A 20,637-nucleotide genomic window follows, 5' to 3' on the forward strand; every position below is an offset into this window, starting at 1 on the left:
ATGCAGGAGAGGATATATTGTCTGATTATAGCCTTTCCAACTTGTCTTAACAAGTTCACAATTTAGCAGAGTAACATTCCCCTTTTTAAACTCACAGCGGATGCGTTGCTAAGGCTTGCTAAAGCCTCTATAATAACTATTTCCCCCTTATTCCCCATAAAAGATAAGACACAGTCTTCTATAAAAGTATAAAAAGGTTTACTCACACATCATTCTGTTCACAATAGGATCCCAGAAGGCAGACTTAGCTTAGAAAAGTAATATATACCTGGAAACTATCTCATAAGGGGACAGTCCCTTTGTCCTCTCTGGAAGCCCAGAGAGCATCTTTGGCTAAGCAGATGTTGCTTCTTCGATGCATGTAGTCAAAAAGAGAGAGATGGCTGCCCTGCCCTGTGCTTTTGTTGTTACCTGCACAGGTGAGGCCACGCCCACCTCTAGTCACATGCAAAGGAAGTCTGTCCCAGCCCAGAAGGAAACAGGAAGTTTACCTGCTAGCTGGACAAACATTCATCCCCATGTGTAAACATGTTCACTCTAGGAATGTTGAACTTGACTGCTCTTGTGTTTCACATCCCACATTTCCATGGGTGCCTGAACACTCTTTTATTCCCGCAGCAAAGTGATGACAGTGATGCACAGCCTGAAATCCCTGCAACTTCTACAGTTTTGGAGAGGTGAACCCAGCACCCAAGGAGTGAAGGCAACGATAAACCCAACTCCCTCTTGACCCAATGGGCCCGATCCAGCTTCCTTCCCTGCCTGCAATAAAATGATCCCTGTGCCTGCATACCAGAGTGTCTTGTTCTTGAGTCTTGCTTGCTTATATCTTTCCAAAAGGGTGTTGGCAGGAGGGAGGGAGGAAGAGCCCTTGGCTGAGACCCAACGGATCACACATACAGCCAGGGAAGGGCAGCTTCGCAATGGGGCAGAGTTAGGAGGGGAAATGCACTGGGTGAAGGGCGAAGGGTCACTGTCCGTTGGGGGGTAGAAGCAGGAGAACTAAGGCCATTGATTTAAAGCAGGCTGGGTGTGATGTGATCTTGTAAGTCGAATAATGCACCCCTCTCTTGACTTCCATCCCTAGTTCCCAAACATTTGACTAACGAAGCAGGGCTTGCTGTGTCTTGCCTCTGGGACCCAGGTCCTTTGTGGTCTCTCTCCTGGAGTGCATTGCTGCTTTTGTGCCCACCTTCCTCATCTGAAATCAACTGGATACAGGACTGCAGTAGCTGTGTGCACAGGACCCTCCTGCAGTGATGGGCAGGGAGGGCGACCAGAACTCCTGGGGCCTCTTCCTCTGATTATTCAGCAGCCAAGAGCTGATTCCTGTTCCACACAGAGTCCAACGTGGCAGCATTGTGGGGCCCTCAGGTGGAAGACTCAGGTGGGAGCAGTGTGAATATGAGGAGTCCTAACCACATGGACGGACGCGGGTGGCGCTGTGGGTTAAACCACAGAGCCCAGGACTTGCCGATCAGAAGGTTCGAATTCCCGCCATGGGGTGAGCTCCTGTTGCTTGGTCCCACCTTCTGCCCACCTAGCAGTTCGAAAGCACGCAGTGCAAGTAAATAAATAGGTACCGCTCCGGCAGGAAAGTAAACGGCATTTCCATGCACTGCTCTGGTTCACCAGAAGCGGCTTAGTCATGCTGGCAACATGACCCAGAAGCTGAACGCCGGCTCCCTCGGCCAATAAAGCGAGATGAGCGCCGCAACCCCAGAGTCAGTCACGACTGGACCTAATGGTCAGAGGTCCCTTTACCTTTTTAACCACATGGAGCCTGGCCTTTCAGACTGGGAGTCCTGTTCCTTGGAGGCAGCATCCTGGGCTGGACCCCATTTCCATAGGGTAGCGAGGCGTCCTCTTCATGCCACCCCAGAGCAAAGACACCCATTTCACAGAGACTCAGATTCCCAGCCAAGTCAAATATACAAAGTCATCCCAAACCCTCTTTCTGCGTCACGAAAAAGGAGAGGGGAGGACCCACACCAATGGGATGAAGTCAAAAGAAAGGGGGTTTCAACTAAGCATTAGGAAGGACTTTCTGATAGTAAGAGTTGTTTGACAATAGAACAGACTCTCTCCGAATATGGTAGACTCTCCTTCACTGGAGGTTTTTAAGCCAAAGTTGGCTGGCCAGGGATCCTGTCATGGCCTTCCATCTTCCAGCCCCCACCCCCTTTCCAGTTAAGCCAAGCAGCCCAATAGCATGATGATGTCAGCCATAACAGTGACAGAGAAGCTTATTAAAGAGTCAGAAGTGTCTGACAGAGAGGAAGGTGAGCAGGACACGTTCAAAGTGGAGTCAAACAGGACCCAGATTGAGCCCAAAGGCAAGGCTGCCTAGGAAGGAAGTCCTCAAGGGATACTCCATCTTTGTGTGTATTGGTGAATTGGGGGAGGGGGAGGAGGAGTAGAATGGAATATGTTGCCCATTGTGTTTTTCTTGCAATGCAATCTGCGAAAGCTAGTCCCTTCCATATCTTTTCATGTCCCAGCTAATTGCTTCCTCACAATGTTATTCTGGATCTGTGGTTCCCAATGAGGGGTAATTTGAATTTTTTTTGGGGGGGGCGCAATTCGAAGATGAGTTAGACCAAGTTAATGGCCTTTTAGGCTTCCTCCACTTGAATAGAGTTCACTTTTTGAATAATAAGAATTACCGGTATATGTCGGGGGTGGGGGCATCAAGATTTTAAAGATGCTTAGGTGGGGCATGGCCAAAAAAGAGGTTGGGAACCACTGCTCTAGATGCCGTTTTCCTACTGCTCATCCAGTCACTAAACTTTCCCCTTCATTTTGACAGCTCGGGGGAGGCTTGGGAGTTGGGGGGCACACCAAATGTCCGCCATGGGCGGCTCACTCCACCCCCAACGCTCCGGCCCCCGAGCAGCTAGCTCCGCCAGAGACCCCCAGGGTCTGTGCACACCTTTGGCGGATAGGCACATTCAGGATTCTTGGAAGTCATTTTTTATTGGGGCGGCTGCCAGTCTGAGCATCTGGAACAAAGGAATAAAGGAACAATAAGGAATTGTGCCGGAGAGATTTTGTCTTTGTACAAACAGAGCCTTAAGTGCATCAGTGCTTACGTTTTAGCCCCTATAATGCTCTTTCTTGCTGCGGTACATTGCAAAAACAGTGATTGTTAAAATTACTATTGTCATTTTATCTGGTTTGGGCATCAGTCCTTCCAAATTCCCCCCAGAGAATGAAATTTGGGGGGCAGAGAGGCACTGATTGCAAAAGCACTTTGCCTGTTGAAAGCCCTCCAACGCCGCCATTAAGAAGCAGAGGTTCTCTTGTTAATTAGAGCTAAATTGGACTAAAGTACAGGCACGTGCTAGAAGAGATGAGATCACAAACTGTGGAACAAAACCAACTGTCAAGACTTTAAGGTTTGAACTTGAGATAAGACTACATTTATGATTCGGACACCCTCCTCTGAATATTAGTTCAAAGTATATTTGTAGAAGTGAGGGTGGAATAAATTGGATTATAAATATGTATGCTACAGCAGCAGCAAGAATCCTCATTGCAAAGCATTGGAAGACCCAAGATCTACCCACCTTGGAAGACTGGCAGATGCAACTAATAGACTATATGGAGATGGCGGAAATGACTGGCAGAATCCGAGACCAGGGAGAAGAGTCGGTGGAAGAAGATTGGGGGAAATTTAAAACCTATCTACAGAAATATTGTAAAATTTTTGAATGTTGATGACATCTGAAATGAATTGCTGGGGCTCTAGCAACAAGGTAAAATGTAAGATTAGACCAACAACAGATAAACTAAGGGGATATGAATTTGCTGAATTAATTTCTAAAAGGGATACAAGAACGGGAGATGTGAGGAAGTCAAGAAAATATGTGATTTTAAGATATAAAATTAAGAAAGAGGGAATTTTTGTGTTTTTCCTATATGTGCTTTTTCTTTTTTATCTTTAACTTGTAATGTATGTATTTTTGTATTTTGTGTGTTTAATGTTGGTCTTTTTTGCATGTATTTTGTGACTTTGTATTTTATGTGTTTTTGTTTTTGGATTTTCCTTTCCTACATCTTCTTATTGTTAAAATCTAATAAAAATTTTATTTTAAAAAAATGGATTATAAATATGGAATATGTGTGTAAAAAGAAAAAGAAAAAGAGAGGTAAGCTCTATTTTGCAAAAGGTTTACGATGGAACTTTAGAGTCAGCTCTAAGACTCTTCCCCATCCTTTATTATATATGGAGTGCACTGAAAAATGCTAAGAGGACTTGAAATTTTATTTAATTGGAAGTATAATTGCTCATTTATCTTCAGCTGGAAGGAAGGATGAAAGGAATCTGTGAACTGTCAAGGAACAGATAAGGTTCATTATTGAGTTATCTGCAGTTTGACAGACCGTTCTTCCTCCCAGGCTGAGAGGGAAAATGGTGAAAACAGGTTATTTATTGGGACTGAGCGACTTTTGCAGCTGTTGTTAGAGTTGCAAAACAAATTTCTGGAACCACAATGGGATATTAGCTCTGCCCAAGGCATGACGGACAACAGCAACAACCAGGGGAAAGAAAGACTAAATAACTTACAAGGACAGGGCCATGGACGGAATAAAGGCCACACACAGGAAGAACAAGGATATAGTTTGAGATCCTCACTTGTAGCTTTATAAATCATTTAATGTGTCAAACACAGATAGAAGTTGTTAATATTGCAGTTATTGTATAAGGGATTATTATTATGATGTCAATGTAATGGACATTAATAAGATTTTGGGAAGCAGAAATAAAGCAAATAATCAATTCATTAAATCTAGCACGTGGGAGGCCACTTTATCTAAATTATATAATTTGGTATTTGAACGATTGGTATTAATAATTGTATTATAAATTGGTATTGTTATAATGAGGCTATTATTGATTGGAGGCCAAGAGAGCATCTTTGGCTAAGCAGATGTTGCTTCTTCGATGAAAGTAGTCACACAGAGAGAGATGGCTGCCCTGCCCTGTGCTTTTTGTCGTTCCCTCGCAGGTGAGGCCACGGCCACCTCTAGTCACGTCCTATGTCTTGTGCCCATTTAATCATGACTGATTTCACCTCCTCATCTTTTGTTTTCCATTCTAGCAGGATACTATATGCACCTTTCAGCAACTTTACTTTCCCTTCCACAACTTCCTTTTGAAATCTAGATGTCGTATAACTGAATCCTTTCTTATTGTCTTCTTTATGTATCTCGTGTAATTGCCGGTAACCAACTCTGCAAATGGTCTTTTATTTCCTCATAATCTCTTAATTTCCATTTTACTTCTTGGTCCTTTAACAAGTCAGTCTACGTTAGCCACTTTCCTTTCTTTCCAAGTGGTTTGAGCCGTAAAGCTTCATGTGGTGAAAGCCACCAAGGAGTCTTCTGTTCTAGTAAATCTTTATATCTCTCCCATACTCTCATTAATGATTTCCTAATTATGTGGTTATAGAAACTTTTGTGTACTTTCCTTTTCCCATCCCATAGATATGTGTGCCATCCAAATCTATTGTCATGTCCTTCCAATTCTAATGCTTCTTGCTTTTCCAACTTTATCCAGTCCCCAATCCATACCAGACATGCGGCTTCATAATATAATTTTAGGTCTGGGAGGGCAAAATTGCCTCTGTCTTTTATATCTGTAAGTATTTTCTGTTTTATCCTTTTGCAGAGGAATGGCATTTCAAGGGAAAGGGGTGGAAGGGGAGAAGGCTGAGGCTGGCTCCTTTTTTCTGCAAGGCCCCCGCCTTTGGCTTGATGCTGGGCTTTTCCCAACTGAGGCCTGTCCTTCAGAGACCTCCTCCTCCCCCTGCATGTTACCCCTTCTGCTCTGGTGCTGGGCTGCAGCCGCGGCTCCTACTCTCTACACAGAGTCCTTTTCAGCAGGAAAGAAAGATTCTCATGTTCATGTCCATAGGGGAAAATGCATACTGCAAACATAGGACCTTCAGCGGAGCTGCGTGGTAGGTGTCAGGGACTGGCTGGATGAGGAAGAGTGGTGCTGCTACCAGTCCAGGAGGACATGGAAGAAGAGGACCTGGACAGAGAGGAATCAGAGGTTGCCTCTGCTACTGGCTCTCCTCCTCCATGGAATAGGAGGGATCCAGTGTGAGAGGCTAGAAGAAAACATTTCCAGCAACGTCTCAAGCTCATAGCTGTCAACTTTTCCCTTTTCTTGCAAAGAATCCTATTCGGAAAACAGGAATTTTCCTTTAAAAAGGGGAAACGTTGACAGCTATGCTCAAGCTAAGTCGAGCCAGTGTGACTCGGTTGTGTTGTTGCTTTCTGTGAATAAAAGCTAATTGCATTTCATGCCTCATGTTCTTTCCGGCCCTGTGGATGACCTGAGCTCACCTGACAACTCCTTGACAATAGGATAGCATCATAGAAAAGTAGAGCTTGAAGGTAACCCCAAGGCTCATCTAATCCGACCTCCAGCAATGTTGGGAAACTGCCAGGGAGATAACGCCCATCTGAGCCCCCAAGCCGGAGTTCTGGACGTCCATCGGCCTCCCGTAGTCACGCAGATCCAACAGTTAGGGGCACAAAGCCTTTGGAAATTCCTAGCCACATTCCTAGGCTGGTGCACCCTCTTTCAGCAGAAAGCACAGTCAAAAGCTTGCACCGCAGAAGAGCAGAAGAGCATATTTACAGACTTTATTTAGAACATGAACAGAACAAAAGAAAACACGTCCATTCTCAGTCAGCGTCTCTGACCATCTGAAAACGAAAGGAATATCAGAACATAAACATCCTGTGAATAGGACATGCGCAGACTCTGTAACTCCCAAAGCCTGCTCCCTTTAAGGTGGAACGGAAATATCCTAACATCCTCCCCCTTTCCGTGTAACCTGTAGTACCTGTGGTTCAACCCAATTGCAACCTTTGTGTGTAAACCTTAAGTTGTTCTCTGTTAACAACCTTAGACAACAGATCAGCAGGAATTTCATTTCCTGCCATGTAGGACACCTGAATCAGTCCTTTGTGGATACACTCTCTTGCACGATGTAACTTAATCTGCAAGTACTTGGTTCTCTGCTTGCAACTCTCGGAGTTCAGCAAAGCCAAACACGATCTATTGTCTTGATACACTTGTACAGGACATTTCACAGACACCCTGATGTCCTTAAACAGTTGCATCAACCATTCACAATCCATGAGTGAAAATGACAGAGCATTGAGTTCTGCTTCACAGGAACTTAGGCTCACTGTCGTCTGCTTCTTGCACAACCAGTCAAACAGGCAGTGGTTGTACATGTAGCATACTCCAGAAGTGCTTGTACCATCCGTGGTGTCACTTCCAAAACTTGCATCTGCAAAGATTTCAAGACCTCCAGTCTTCTGACTGGTGAACCTTAGCCTGTAGTGCATAGTCCCTTTCAAATAGCGGGCTATGCGCTTCAGAGCTTTCCAATCCTGAACCGTAGGATTGTTGGCATGTCTGCTAAGCAGATTACAGCTTACAGCTATGTCAGGTCTTGAACATCTGGCAATGAAATTCAGTTTGCCTAGAATGCATCTGTACAGCGCTGTGTCAGAAAACGCTTCAGCAGTACTGTCTACCTGGTAACCTGTCACCATCGGTGTGTCTGCTGGGTTTGCATCAACCAAATTCAACCTGGTTAACACATCAGCAATTTTCTGTGTTTGGTGTACCAGAAAATTACCTGCTTGGTCCTTCTCCACCTGCAGAGAAAGATAGTTGGATACCTCACCAAGATCCTTCATGTCAAAGTGCTCCTTCAGCTGAGCTAGGGTGCTTTGGTAAAAAGCCTGATTCTTCCAAAACATCAGAAGATCATCAACCAAACATATACAATACAGTTTGTTTTGCCCCTCCTCCTTGACAAACACACATGGATCAGCTTTGCCCTGGTGAAAACCTAGAGAAAGCAATGTCTCAGTGAGTTTTGTGTTCCAACACCTGGCACTCTGCTTGAGACCATATAAGGATTTCCGCAGTTTACAGACCATTCCCTTCTGTATCTCCATCCCATCAGGTGGAAGCATGAACAGCTCCTCAGTCAAAATCCCGTACAAAAAAGCTGTATTAATGTCATGGTGGGAAACATGCAGTTTCTCCTCCGCAGCGATCTTGAGCATCAGCCGAATGCTCTCATATTTGACTGTGGATGAGTAGGTCTCGGGGTAATCCTGTCCTGGTACCTGTGAAAAACCTCTGGCAACCAATCTGGCTTTGTGTCTGACTACCTTGACATTCTGGTCTGTCTTGGCCTTGAAGACCCATTTGCTGCCAACCAGTCTCATTCCTGGGACTACCGGTACCAGTTCCCAAGTTTGGTTCCTGTTCAAGGAATCAACTTCAGCCTTCATGGCATTAAGCCAAGGCTCAGCATCTTTAGAGGTTAACTCCTGAACCTCTTTGAAGCTTGAAGGTTCCCATACCTTCTTTGAGCTACTAAGAACAGCAGTTGCTGTCTTAGCAAACTCATCAGCATACCTCTTTGGAGGTCTGCCTTTGGTCGCCCTTTCAGATCTGCGTACTAGACGCAAGTCTTCTGGACTCATCTCCTCTTTCTTAGGAGAAAAATGACCAATGGTGAACAGTGGTTTTTCCAGTTCATTGTCAGACGCATCAGATGGTCTGACCGAGGCCTTTGCGCTCTCGTAGTCTGCTGTGTCATCACTGTCACTGACATCAGCAGCAGCAGCAGCAGCAGCAGCGCCGCCCACTGAACTGGAATCCGAACTCTGATCATCATCATCATCATCATCATCATCATCCTCATCCTCATCATCATCCTCAGCAGCTTCCTCAGCTTTAGCTGCTTGCTTGACATCACCTTCATCCTCCTCTGGGTAACTCTGGAAAATTCCCACATTTCCCCCCCACTTAGGATTGTACTCAACACTCCTTGTGAACTTAATGGACTTAGAGTTAGTCATCCATACCCTGTATGCACCTTTTTCATACCCCATGAACAAACCATGTGCCCCACGCTTCCCAAGCTTGTTGGTTTGTTGTGTGCGTACCCACATGTCCGAACCAAAGATTTTCATGTGTTTGGTGTTGGGTTTCTTGCCAAACATCTTCTCATAGGGGGTACAGCCAATGGGTGATGACAATCTGCAATTAAAACTGTAAACCAAATTCCCCAAAGCTTCCCCCCAAAACTTATCAGGGAGATTGGCATCATGCAACAAGGTTTTGATTCCTTGCAGCAATGTTTGATTTGCTCTCTCCGCAAGTCCATTCATCCATGGCGATCTGGGCGTTGACATGTCATGCTGGATTCCCTTCTCAGTCAGGAAAGCTTCAAACTGCTGAGAAGTAAACTCCCCACCCCGATCGGTAAACAAACAGGAAATACGTTTACCGTGCACATTCTCCAACCAAGCACAGAATGCCTTAAACTTCGGAAACGCTTGCGATTTCTGTTCGAGCAAATACACATGAATGTACCTGGAAAAAGAATCAATCAGAATCATGAAGTACCTTGCTCCCCCTAAAGAGGGCGCAAGTGGACCAACCAGGTCCGCATGCACTAGCTGGTAGGGTTTGGAAGCCTGCCTGCTAGACTCTTTGCCTTTTGGAGCAACCTTCACCTTGTTCTCTGCACAAGATACACATTTCATGTGAAATTTACAGGGTTTGATGTTCAAACCCTCAACCACCTCTGGCATCTTGGCCAGTGCCTTCCAAGAGAGGTGACAAAACCTTCGATGCGCATCGTGAATGCAACCTGCATGAAGAACTTTGTTAGTTTGTGCAACACAACAAGAATCAGCATTTGACACAACAGCAGTGTCCTCATAAGTTATATGGAACAAACCATCCATAAACTTTGCATGCAAATAGTCCTCTTTGCCTTTACTGATGACACAGACGCTACTCTTGAAGGAAATCTGAAAACCACGCCCAGTAAGCTGTGGGACGCTCAGCAAATTGCTTGCAGCCCCTGGAACATAAAGTACACCGCTGATGGTTGTGTGCAAACTTGCAAGTTTCACAGTCCCTTCTCCTGCAATTTGCAACGTCCTCCCATCAGCCAGGTGGATCTCACCTTCCTGAGGCTTGAAGGAGATAAAGAGATGGCGATCCTTCGAAATGTGGCGCGTACAGCCTGAATCAACAACAAAGCTGCCTTTGGCTGTTGGAGCAGTCCTTACAGCAAGCAAACCCTTTTTTTCCAGCGGTGTGGGCTTTTGCAGCTTGCCCCCCTGCTCCTGGCCAGCAGACGTGTCTTTAGCCGTTGGTGAAGCTGTGCCAGCAAGCAAAACCTTGCTTTCCACTGGTGTGGGCTCTTCACCCTCCCTCTGCTCCTGGCCATCTGCAGGCGGCTGCGTCTGTTTACCTTTGCCTTTCCGGCCTCTGCAAAGGCGATGACCTTGGTTCTCACGAGAACCAGAGCTCTCAGCTGCCGACTCCTTGGCTCCCCCTGGAGGCTGGAATGCTGCCTGGGATGACGTGACAGTCAGCTCCCCCTGCAGCTTGCAACCGGTGCCCTCAGCATCCCTGCATTCACTCGCATTCTGGGAAACAGCTAGGACCTCCGATGCAGTCAAACTCTGGGCTGGGATTATTGGCAAATGAGCTTTTTTCAAAGCATTCCACATTCCACGTCCAGTGGTGTTGCCAGCCAGCGTCTTAATTTCCTCAAGAGATACGGATAAGACTATTACGTCTATCGCTTTCGAATCATGGGCTTTCCATCTCTCTGTCAGAGGAACGGGGGGGGGGGCTCAAATACAGTATGCCATACCCCAAACTGACGCAGCAAACTCTCACACCATTTTGCCCAGGTTTTATAATTCTGCCCATCCAACTTAGGACACTGAGTATCTCCATAAGCTTGGAAAAACTCCATTTCCAGCTTTTGCTTTAGCCGTGAGTCTTTTTTTAAACTTCAGAGACTCGTTATCTTGGCAGCCATTAATCACGAAGCCTCTTTGGCGCAGCTCCCAGGCCAATTAAGCCTTGCCGGAGATCAAAGGCTGCTTGCTGAGGTAAAACAGAAAAGCGTCCCTTCCTTTCGCTTTCCCCACAACATACCTCTCTGACGCAGTCTGTTGCAGCTTTTACTCTTCTGTAGGTGCTGTGTATCTGGGCCCATAACCTTGTTGTTGGGAAACTGCCAGGGAGATATTGTCCATCATGGCCCCAAGCCAGCTGCCGGACGTCCATCAATCTCCCGGAGACAGGCAGATCCAGCAGTTAGCAACACGAAGCCTTAGAAATAGATTGCCACATTCCAGGCTTGTGTACACTGTTTATCAGCAGAAACACAGCCAAAAGCTCGCACCGCAGAAGAGCATTATTTACAGACTTTATTTAGCGTGGAACAGAACAAAGAAAAACATGACCGTTCTGTGTCAGCATCTTCGGCCAACTGAGAAAACGAACGGAAACATCAGAACATAAACATCCTGTGAACAGGACATGCGCAGACTCTGTTACTCACAAAGCCTGCTCCCTTTTAAGGTGGAACGGAAATATCCTAACAAATTAAACAAGCAAAAAACTAAGGTTTTGGGAAAAAAATTGACATCTTTGGAATCAGAAAGGTTTCAGAAAGAGACAGATTTAAATGTGGTTAAAAAGGTGAAATACCTAGGGGTTAATATGACTGCCAAAAACCTGAATTTATTTAAGGACAATTATGAAAAATGCTGGTCAGAAATCAAAAAGGATTTAGAAAGTTGGTCAAGATTGAAACTTTCCTTGTTGGGCCGAATCGCTGCTATAAAGATGAATGTATTGCCAAAAATGCTGTTTTTGTTTCAGACCCTACAGATTGTGGACAAGGTGGAATGTTTTAGAAAGTGGCAGAGAGACATTTCTAAATTTGTGTGGCAGGGCAAAAAGCCCAGAATAAAATTTAAAATTTTAACCAATGCTAAGGAGAGAGGGGGGTTTGCCCTGCCAGATTTAAGGCTGTATTATGAATCTGCAGCTTTCTGCTGGCTGAAAGATTGGTTTCTTCTTCAGAACACTGATGTCCTGGATCTGGAAGGGTTCAACAATGCTTTTGGATGGCATGCTTATTTGTGGTACGACAAGGTAAAAATCCATAAGGCTTTCAAGAGCCATATTGTCAGGAAAGCAATATTTAATGTCTGGATAAAATACAAAGACTTATTAGAAAACAAGACCCCAAGGTGGTTGTCACCAATGGAAGCTAAGGCTCGGAAAAGACTCAATATGGAGGCCAAATAGCCGAAATATTGGGAAATATTAGAAAAGGTTGGAGATACTTGGAGATTGCAGAGTTTTGAGAAGTTAAAGGACAAAGTGCGAGATTGGTTACACTACGCTCAGATTAGGGAGATCTTTAAGTTGGATAAAAAAACAGGTTTCCAGGTGGAAAAATCGAAACTAGAAACAGAATTGTTAGAATCTAAGACTAAGGTACTCTCAAAAGTGTACAACTTGCTGTTAAAATGGAACACTCAAGATGAAACGGTTAAATCAGCTATGATAAAATGGGCACAGGACATTGGGTATAATATTATGTTTGCTGACTGGGAAAGGTTATGGACATGAGGTTCATGGCATGTAATGCCCTGAAAGAAAATATTATGAAAATGATATACAGGTGGTACATGACCCCAGTCAAGCTTGCAAAAATATACCATTTGCATGACAATAAATGTTGGAAATGTAAGGAGACTGAAGGAACATTCTTTCACCTTTGGTGGACTTGCCCAAGGGTTAAGGCCTTTTGAGAAATGATCTATAATGAGTTAAAAAAGGTATTTTTTCCCTAAGAAACCAGAGGCCTTCCTTTTAGGCATCGTTGGCCAGAAGGTGTTAAAGAAGGATCGAACCTTTTTTATGTATGCAACAACAGCAGCAAGAATACTCATCGCAAAACATTGGAAGACCCAAGATTTGCCCACACTGGAAGAATGGCAGACGCAACTGATAGACTACATGGAGTTGGCTGAAATGACTGGCAGAATCCGAGACCTGGGAGAAGAGACAGTGGAAGAGGACTGGAAAAAGTTTAAAGACTACTTACAAAAGCATTATAAGCTGTATGAATGTTGAGAAAATGCACGACAGAAAACCATGGCATCAGTAATCTAGTTGAAAGATATATGAGAATAAGTGATGTTTAAGAAAATGTTGAAATTTGAAGTAATATTATGTTTAAACTAAGCAGTTCAGTATTCTGATAAAAACATTTAAAGTTTGGGACATAATATTTGAGAATTACAAAATAAGAATTGAAATAAGGTAATAAATTGCTGCTTATAATTTTATTACTGAGAACGCAGGAAAGGGAGATGCGAGGAAGTCCAAAGGTTTATGGAAATACGATTTATGGATTGCTGTTTTTGTTGTATTTTTCCTTTTTCTATTTTATGTCTATTTTCTTGTTTTTCTTTGCTTTCTTTTGTTTGTTATATTGTGGTGATGGTATTTTATATGTTTGGTGATTTTGTGTTTAAAAATTGCAATAAATATCTTAAAATAAATAAAGAGGGCAGACAAGGGATAATCTTTGTGGAGAAATGGAATGTTTCTATAATTTATTGGTGTAATAAGGTACGATAAAATTGTAGAGTTAGAAGGGACTCCAAAGGTCATCTAATCCAAAAGTGAGCAATGCAGGAACCGCAAGAAGATTGAGTGGTATGGGGGTGGGGGCCTCGACGCAAGTGGTTGTGGACAGAAATACAAGCCTGGCCTGCATTTTGCTCAGGGGGCTCTGTTCCCCGGTGGGCCGGATTCTATCCTGGTTCTAAGAATGCCCACTGGGGCCTACGTTCTCCTGTAACCCTGGCTCTCATTTAAAACAGGAGTGGGGGGCCTCCAGGCACCTCGGCCTCCCCATTTTTCCTGCCCACCTGCCCTGCCCTTGATGCCAAATCTAACGGGAGGTGCAGGGCAGGTGGAAGCAGACCTTTCCCAGCCGGTTGCCGTGGACGTGCTGCATGATTGACACGAGGCCCCAATCTGCCTGAGGTCACTATGACAGTGGGATGATTGAGCAGGCGGTTTCTTCCACACACAAGTCACCGTTGGCCCTTGGGATCATGGAGACAGAAATACCTGGCCCTGTGGCCAAAAGGTTCTCTGACCTTTTTTTGAAAAGGAACTTTCTAGACCATGGAGAACCCGTGATAGGAGGCCAAATACGCCGCTGCTATACCAGCCAATCATTTGGTGAGAAACAAACCTCCCGCCTTCCATCACCCATGGCCAATGAGAGGACTCACTGCTCCCTTCCAACACGCCAAGCTGCTGGCCCTGAGTGTCTTCCTGCTACTGCTCTCCTGGAGAGAGCGATGGGCTTGGCACCTGCTGGCTTCTCTCACCTTCAACGACTCTTTTGCATGCAAATCCACAGCCAGTACTACAACACTTGCTCCCAGGGCCGCAAGACTCATCACTCTGACAGGAGATTGCACATGTGCCAGGGCCTTTAATCAGAGGACACTGTCCAGGACGCACTGCAGGAGAGAAAGATGACTCCCACACCACAATGCTGTGGAAGTTTTCTTTTCCACAAGCAATGAAGCCCGTGAGCTGAGCGTCCATCCACCGGAATACAGATCTCAGGCCAGAACAAGCACAAGCCTCTGTGAGAATCCAGGACAGCCCCACTCAGCCCCCATCCCAAGACCTCATGGGGGTTCAGTATCTAGAGAGAAAGGACCCCTGACAGTCATGTCAAGTCGCGAACAACTCTGGGGTTGCGGAGCTCATCTTGCTTTACTGACCGAGGGAGCTGGCGTACAGCTTCTGGGTCATGTGGCCAGCATGACTAAGCCGCTTCTGGCAAACCAGAGCAGCGCAAGGAAACACCATTTACCTTCCCGCTGGAGCGGTACCTATTTATCTAATTGCACTTTGACGTGCTTTTGAACTGCTAGGTTGGCAGGAGCTGGGACCGAGTAACGGGAGCTCACCCCGTTGTGGGGATTCAAACCACCGACCTTTTGATCAGCAAGCCCAAGGCTCTGTGGTTTAGACCACAGAGCCACCCGCATTCCCCGGTTCAGTATCTACTGGAAGGCTAATGCTGTGAGCCCTTCCACCTTCTGCTCAACCAGCTCCTATGGGAAGATGAAACTATCTATCACAAAGACACCAACACAGTCCTCAGTGGCCAGCCTAAGAGATGTCCTGGCACCCCTAAAATGTCAAACAGCTCTGACCACCAAAAAGTTCTCCCTAATATTGAGTCGGAATCTCCTTTCTGGCCATTTGAATCCATTGCTTCAGGTCTCCACCTCTGGAGCAGCAGCAAACAAGCTTGCTCCATCTTCTTTGGATATCAGAAGATGGCTATCAGGTCAACTGTGGGGCTTCTCTTCCCCAGGCTAAACATACCCAGGGGCTGGAAACCAAGCCTTGTGAGAAACCGTTGAGGGAGCTGGGTAGGTTTCGCCTGGAGAAGAGAAGACTGAGGGGTGACATGTGGACCATTCTCAAATATCTGGAGGGCCGTCACATGGAAGTTGAAGGAAGCTGGTTTGCTGCTGCTGCTGCTCCAGATTCAAATGACAAGAAATGAGATTCTCACTCCTTACGGGGTCCTCGCCATGGGATCACATTCACCCGGTGCTCTACCAGCTGCACTAGCTCCCAGTGGAGTACAGGGTCAGGTTTAAGGTGCTGGTTTTAACCTTTAAAGCCCTATACGGCCTAGGACCCTCATACCTACGGGACCACCTTTCCTAGTATGTCCCACAGAGGACCTTACAGTCTTCAAACAAAAACATCTAGGAGGTCCCGGGCCACAGGGAGGTTAGGGTGGCCTCAAACAGAGCCAGGGCTTTTTCAGCTGTGGCCCCGATCTGGTGGAACGCTCTGTCACAAGAGACTAGGGCCCTGCGGGACTTGACATCTTTCCGCAGGGCCTGCAAGACAGAGCTGTTCCACCAGGACTTTGGCCAAGGCATAGGAAGAGCTTTCTGATGTTAAGAGTTATTCAACAATGGAAAAGACTTCCCCAGAAGGTGGTGGACTCGAAGAAGGGTGGAGACAGGTTGGAGCAGGTTCAGAGGAAGGCTGTGCAGATGGTCAACACCACCAGAGGAGAAGGAAGCCTGGCTGGCCTGGGATTCTGCCCTTACCTTGTTGTCCAGCTGCAGACAGCAGCTCAACACAGATGGTGAGGAGGCCCATGAGGAAGAAGACGAGGAAGAGCCTGGCTTTCATGGTGCTGTTCCTGATGCAGCTAGCAGAAGAGTCTGGATGCTGTGGCTGGTCTGGGCCAAGATTTAAACCCTCGGTTAGAGAGAGAGGTGAGCACAGCCCTTGGTTGGGCAAGAGGAACTTCAGCAACAAAGGTGACAGTTGGCTTTCATCACCGGGATGGCATAAGAGTTACACTTGTGCAAGAGAACTGCTTCCCCCTATGTGTGCACCCCACGCCCTCCCCAAATTTGCCCAGAGGTGTGCAGGATGCAATTCTCAGAGTAGCAGCAAGTGAGCATCTCCTCTTGCAAGGATAAAGAGTTTTTCCTAAAACCCGATGTTAAGCTAATAAACTGCAAGGATAAATGAGTCACTTCTCCTTCATTGCACCCAAAGGCTCCTTGCTGAGCAGGAACTCTGTCCTTTTGTAGGTGAGTGGCCTCCAAAGTGGGTTGCAACAGCTCTACCTCTTTTTTAAATCAGAACCAGTGAAGGCGGCGAAGGTCCTGTGAGTGTCTGGAGGATGAATGGCAGCTAACAGACTGAGGTTGAATCCTGACAAGACAGAAGTACTGTTTTGTGGGGACAGGAGGTGGGCAGATATGGAGGACTTCCAGGTCCTGAATGGGGCAACTGTGCCCCTGAAGGACCAGATGTGCAGCCTGGCAGTCATTTTGGACTCACAACCGTCCATGGAGACGCAGGTCCATTCTGTGTCCAGGGCAGCTGTTTACCAGCTCCATCTGGTACGCAGGCTGAGATCCTCCCTGCCCATGGACTGTCTGGCCAGAGTGGTGCATGCTCTGGTTATCTCCCGCTTGGACTACTGCAATGTGCTCTACGTGGGGCTACCTTTGAAAGTGATCCGGAAACTACAACTAATCCAGAATGCGGCAGCTAGACTGGTGACTGGGAGCAGCCGCCGAGACCATATAACACCGGTTCTGAAAGACCTTCATTGGCTCCCAGTACATTTCCGAGCACAATTCAAAGTGTTGGTGCTGGCCTTTAAAGCCCTAAACGGCCTCAGTCCAGTATACCTGAAGGAACGTCTCCACCCCCATCGTTCTGCCCGGACACTGAGGTCCAGCACCAAGGGCCTTCTGGCGGTTCCCTCCCTGCGAGAAGCCAAGTTACAGGGAACCAGGCAGAGGGCCTTCTCGGTGGTGGCGCCTGCCCTGTGGAACACCCTCCCACCAGATGTTAAAGAGAAGAATAACTACCAGACTTTTAGAAGACATCTGAAGGCAGCCCTGTTTAGGGAAGCTTTTAATATTTGATGGATTATTATATTTTAATATTTTGTTGGAAGCTGCCCAGAGTGGCTGGGGAAACCCAGCCAGATGGGTGGGGTATAAATAAATAAATTGTTGTTGTTGTTGTTGTTGTCGTTGTTGTTATCAACATGTTTCTTTTAAATGCCTAACTGGTGTGGGGAAAAGAGGGGAGACTGCAAAACAAGCCCAGCCCCTTAGATGGGCTTTGTCACCCATGCAGATGCTGCCCCCAATCCCGTCTCCCTGACCTTCAGAGGACCAGGAGTCATACAGGAATTCATGGGGTCTGGACTGGTGGTGGAGGATCAGGAACTAGACCTTGGTTTGATGAAGATATTGACCCAATCTGCGGCAGTTATTGTAGGACCAGAATAATATGCACATATTTAAAGGTAAAGGTACCCCTGCCCGTACGGGCCAGTCGTGTCCGACTCTAGGGTTGTGCACCCATCTCACTTAAGAGGCCGGGGGCCAGCGCTGTCCGGCGACACTTCCAGATCACGTGGCCAGCGTGACAAAGCTGCTCTGGCGAGCCGGCACCAGCGCAGCAAACAGAAACACCATTTACCTTCCCGCTATAAAGCGGTACCTATTTATCTACTTGCACTTAGGGGCGCTTTTGAACTGCTAGGTGGGCAGGAGCTGGGACCGAGCAACGGGAGCTCACCCCGTCACAGGGATTCGAACCGCCGACCATGCGACTGGCAAGTCCTAGGCACTGAGGATTTAACCACAGCGCCACCCGTGTCCCTGCACGTATTTACATAGCATATAAAGCATTTTCTGATTAAATATAGAGGAAATCAAGGAGGAACGCAAGACTATGCGGACACAGAACCGCAAGATTAATACATAATCGTGGCGAATAGCAGTTAGGAATTTGCGACAAAAGCAGAAGTTGAGCTTAGCACACAGAGAATGCTTGAGCAAGATTTTTAAATGCAAAGTTGACACACACGGACGTTTCGGTAAGGGCACTTTGATGAATGTCTAAATAAGTAGCCCACACAGCGTACTGTGTTAGAAGAGCAAATTTGTTCAGCTGCTCTCTTCCTCTCTGGTTCTATCTTAGAAAAACTGCCAGGCAGGACCCAGTCAACATGAGGGAGGGGCAGCATTAGGTGGGCTGCAGGTGTCCCACCCCTATGGCCAAGATTACGGGCACAAGGTGTGTGAAGAGGTTTGGGTGTTCTAGGTGCCACACCCCACCCTCAGCCAATCAGCACACGGCACACCCCATGATGTCACAATCCTCCCTCACCCCTCCCTCCCTGCAGTCATGCCTTAACTAATAATAATAATAATAATAATAATAAAACAACTTTTATTCATATTCCGCCCTCCCCGGCCAAAGCCAAGCTCAGGGTGGCTAACATCAAATATATAACGTTGGTATAAAATCAAACAATAATTAAATGACCTCCTAAAACCAGGTCAGGGTCAAATTAAAATCTAATTAGATGGCTTTCCGCAGGATTAGGCTTGGGAACAGTAAATGTTCATCAGGCCCAACTGTTTATGCTGATCTAATATGGGCTGGGAGGCCTCTTTCATACTAGTTCTTATACAAAAAAAAAAGCTAGACAATGATGGTTTGACTCTGCCAACAAACCATCCATATTATTGCTAGTTTAGCTAAAAGACATCCATCAAATATACTGATAAAACAGCAATGTCTGAATCTGAAACTGCAAGACAATTTCAACATTCATCACAACATCCAGCTGTCACAGAGGCAGATCAAATATTTGCAAATACATCCGTGACAAAAGTAAGAATTTGCAACTCCTTAAGGCATAAGAAGAGGAAGATAAGAAGAGGAAGCAAAAGATACCATCACCACCCTGAAAAACAATATGGATGGATTTATGGTTCGTTTTTTAAAACTCTGCTCTGCAACAATGACATCACAATACACCGCAATGATAAACCATTCACTGCAACTGAAACACCTTCTGGATACATAATTATAGGCCCAAATAATAACCCACATAAAACACAATCTGACTGATGAATTGCATAACTAAATCAAGATGCAAACAGGATGCTAAAAGTTAAAACAATTCCAAGATGCTTACTTTAAGACTAAACAGGTTTTTCTAAAAATAATATTAATAATCCGACCTGACATTTGAAAAGTACGTACAGTTCTTAGCCTGGGTCAACAGTGTGATACATCAGCAAAACAAACTAATGATATTCTGGGCTGCATCAACAGATGAAGAGAAGTAATTGTGCTGCTCTACTCTGCTTTGGTCAGACCACCTGGAGTCCAGTGTCAAGTTCTGGACACTTGGATATGGAGAAGAGGAGACTGAAAGGAGATATGACGCCCATCTTCAAATATCTCAAGAGCTATCAGATGGAGAATGGAGCAAGCTTGTTTTCTCCTGCTCCAGAGCGTAGTGTTGCAAAAATCAACATTTGGGGCTGAATGAAAACTCATGCAGCAAATGAGGAAAACAAAGGGTTTTATTTTGCAAGCCAGCCAAACAGGCACAGAGGAATATACATAATTGTTATCTCTTAAGGCACTACATTGGGGAACGTGAGTGGCAATGTGGTCTACACCACAGAGCCTAGGGCTTGCTGATAGGAAGGTCGGCGGTTCGAAGCTACCTTTGCTCAGTCCCAGCTCCTGCCCACCTAGCAGTTCGGAAGCACATCAGTGCAAGTAGATAAATAGGTACCAGCGGGAAGGTAAACGGCGTTTCGGTGCGCTGCTCTGGTTTGCCAGAAGCGGCTTAGTCATGCTGGCCACATGACCCAGAAGCTGTCAAATGCCAGCTCCCTCAGCCTATAGAGCGAGATGAACGCCACAACCCCAGAGTTGTCTGCAACTGGACCTAACGGTCAGGGGTCCCTTTACCTTTAAGGCACTACATATTCATAGACTGACCCAATCGCAAGTTACAGAGCCCTACTATTAGAAAAGTTTCTACTACAGTACTTGTTGTTGTTGTTTAGTCATTTAGTCATGTCCGCCTCTTCGTGACCCCCTGGACCAGAGCATGCCAGGCCCTCCTGTCTTCCACTGCCTCCCGCAGTTTGGTCAAACTCATGCTGGTAGCTTCGAGAACACTGTCCCACCACCTCGTCCTCTGTCGTCCCCTTCTCCTTGTGTTCTCCCTTTTTCCCAACATCAGGGTCTTTTCCAGGGAGTCTTCTCTTCTCATGAGGTGGCCAAAATATTGGAGCCTCAGCTTCAGGATCTGTCCTTCCAGTGAGCACTCAGGGCTGATT

The 20,637-nt window shown here is 46.1% G+C and overlaps 1 protein-coding gene across 1 annotated transcript in view; it reads left to right on the plus strand.

The window, feature by feature from the left end:
* Positions 1-2,171: 2,171 nt before the first annotated feature.
* Positions 2,172-20,637, plus strand: part of LOC310708862 (uncharacterized protein) — a 191,084-nt gene continuing 172,618 nt past the window's right edge. Inside the window, exon 1 of the mRNA XM_083507770.1 lies at positions 2,172-2,336. Within this exon, the coding sequence (XP_083363896.1) occupies positions 2,213-2,336 (124 nt within the window). The 5' untranslated portion in view covers positions 2,172-2,212. The remainder of the gene's footprint in view (positions 2,337-20,637) is intronic.

Source organism: Podarcis liolepis (genome assembly GCF_965112155.1).
Source record: "Podarcis liolepis genome assembly, chromosome: 6".
NCBI classification, from domain to species: Eukaryota; Metazoa; Chordata; class Lepidosauria; order Squamata; family Lacertidae; genus Podarcis; species Podarcis liolepis.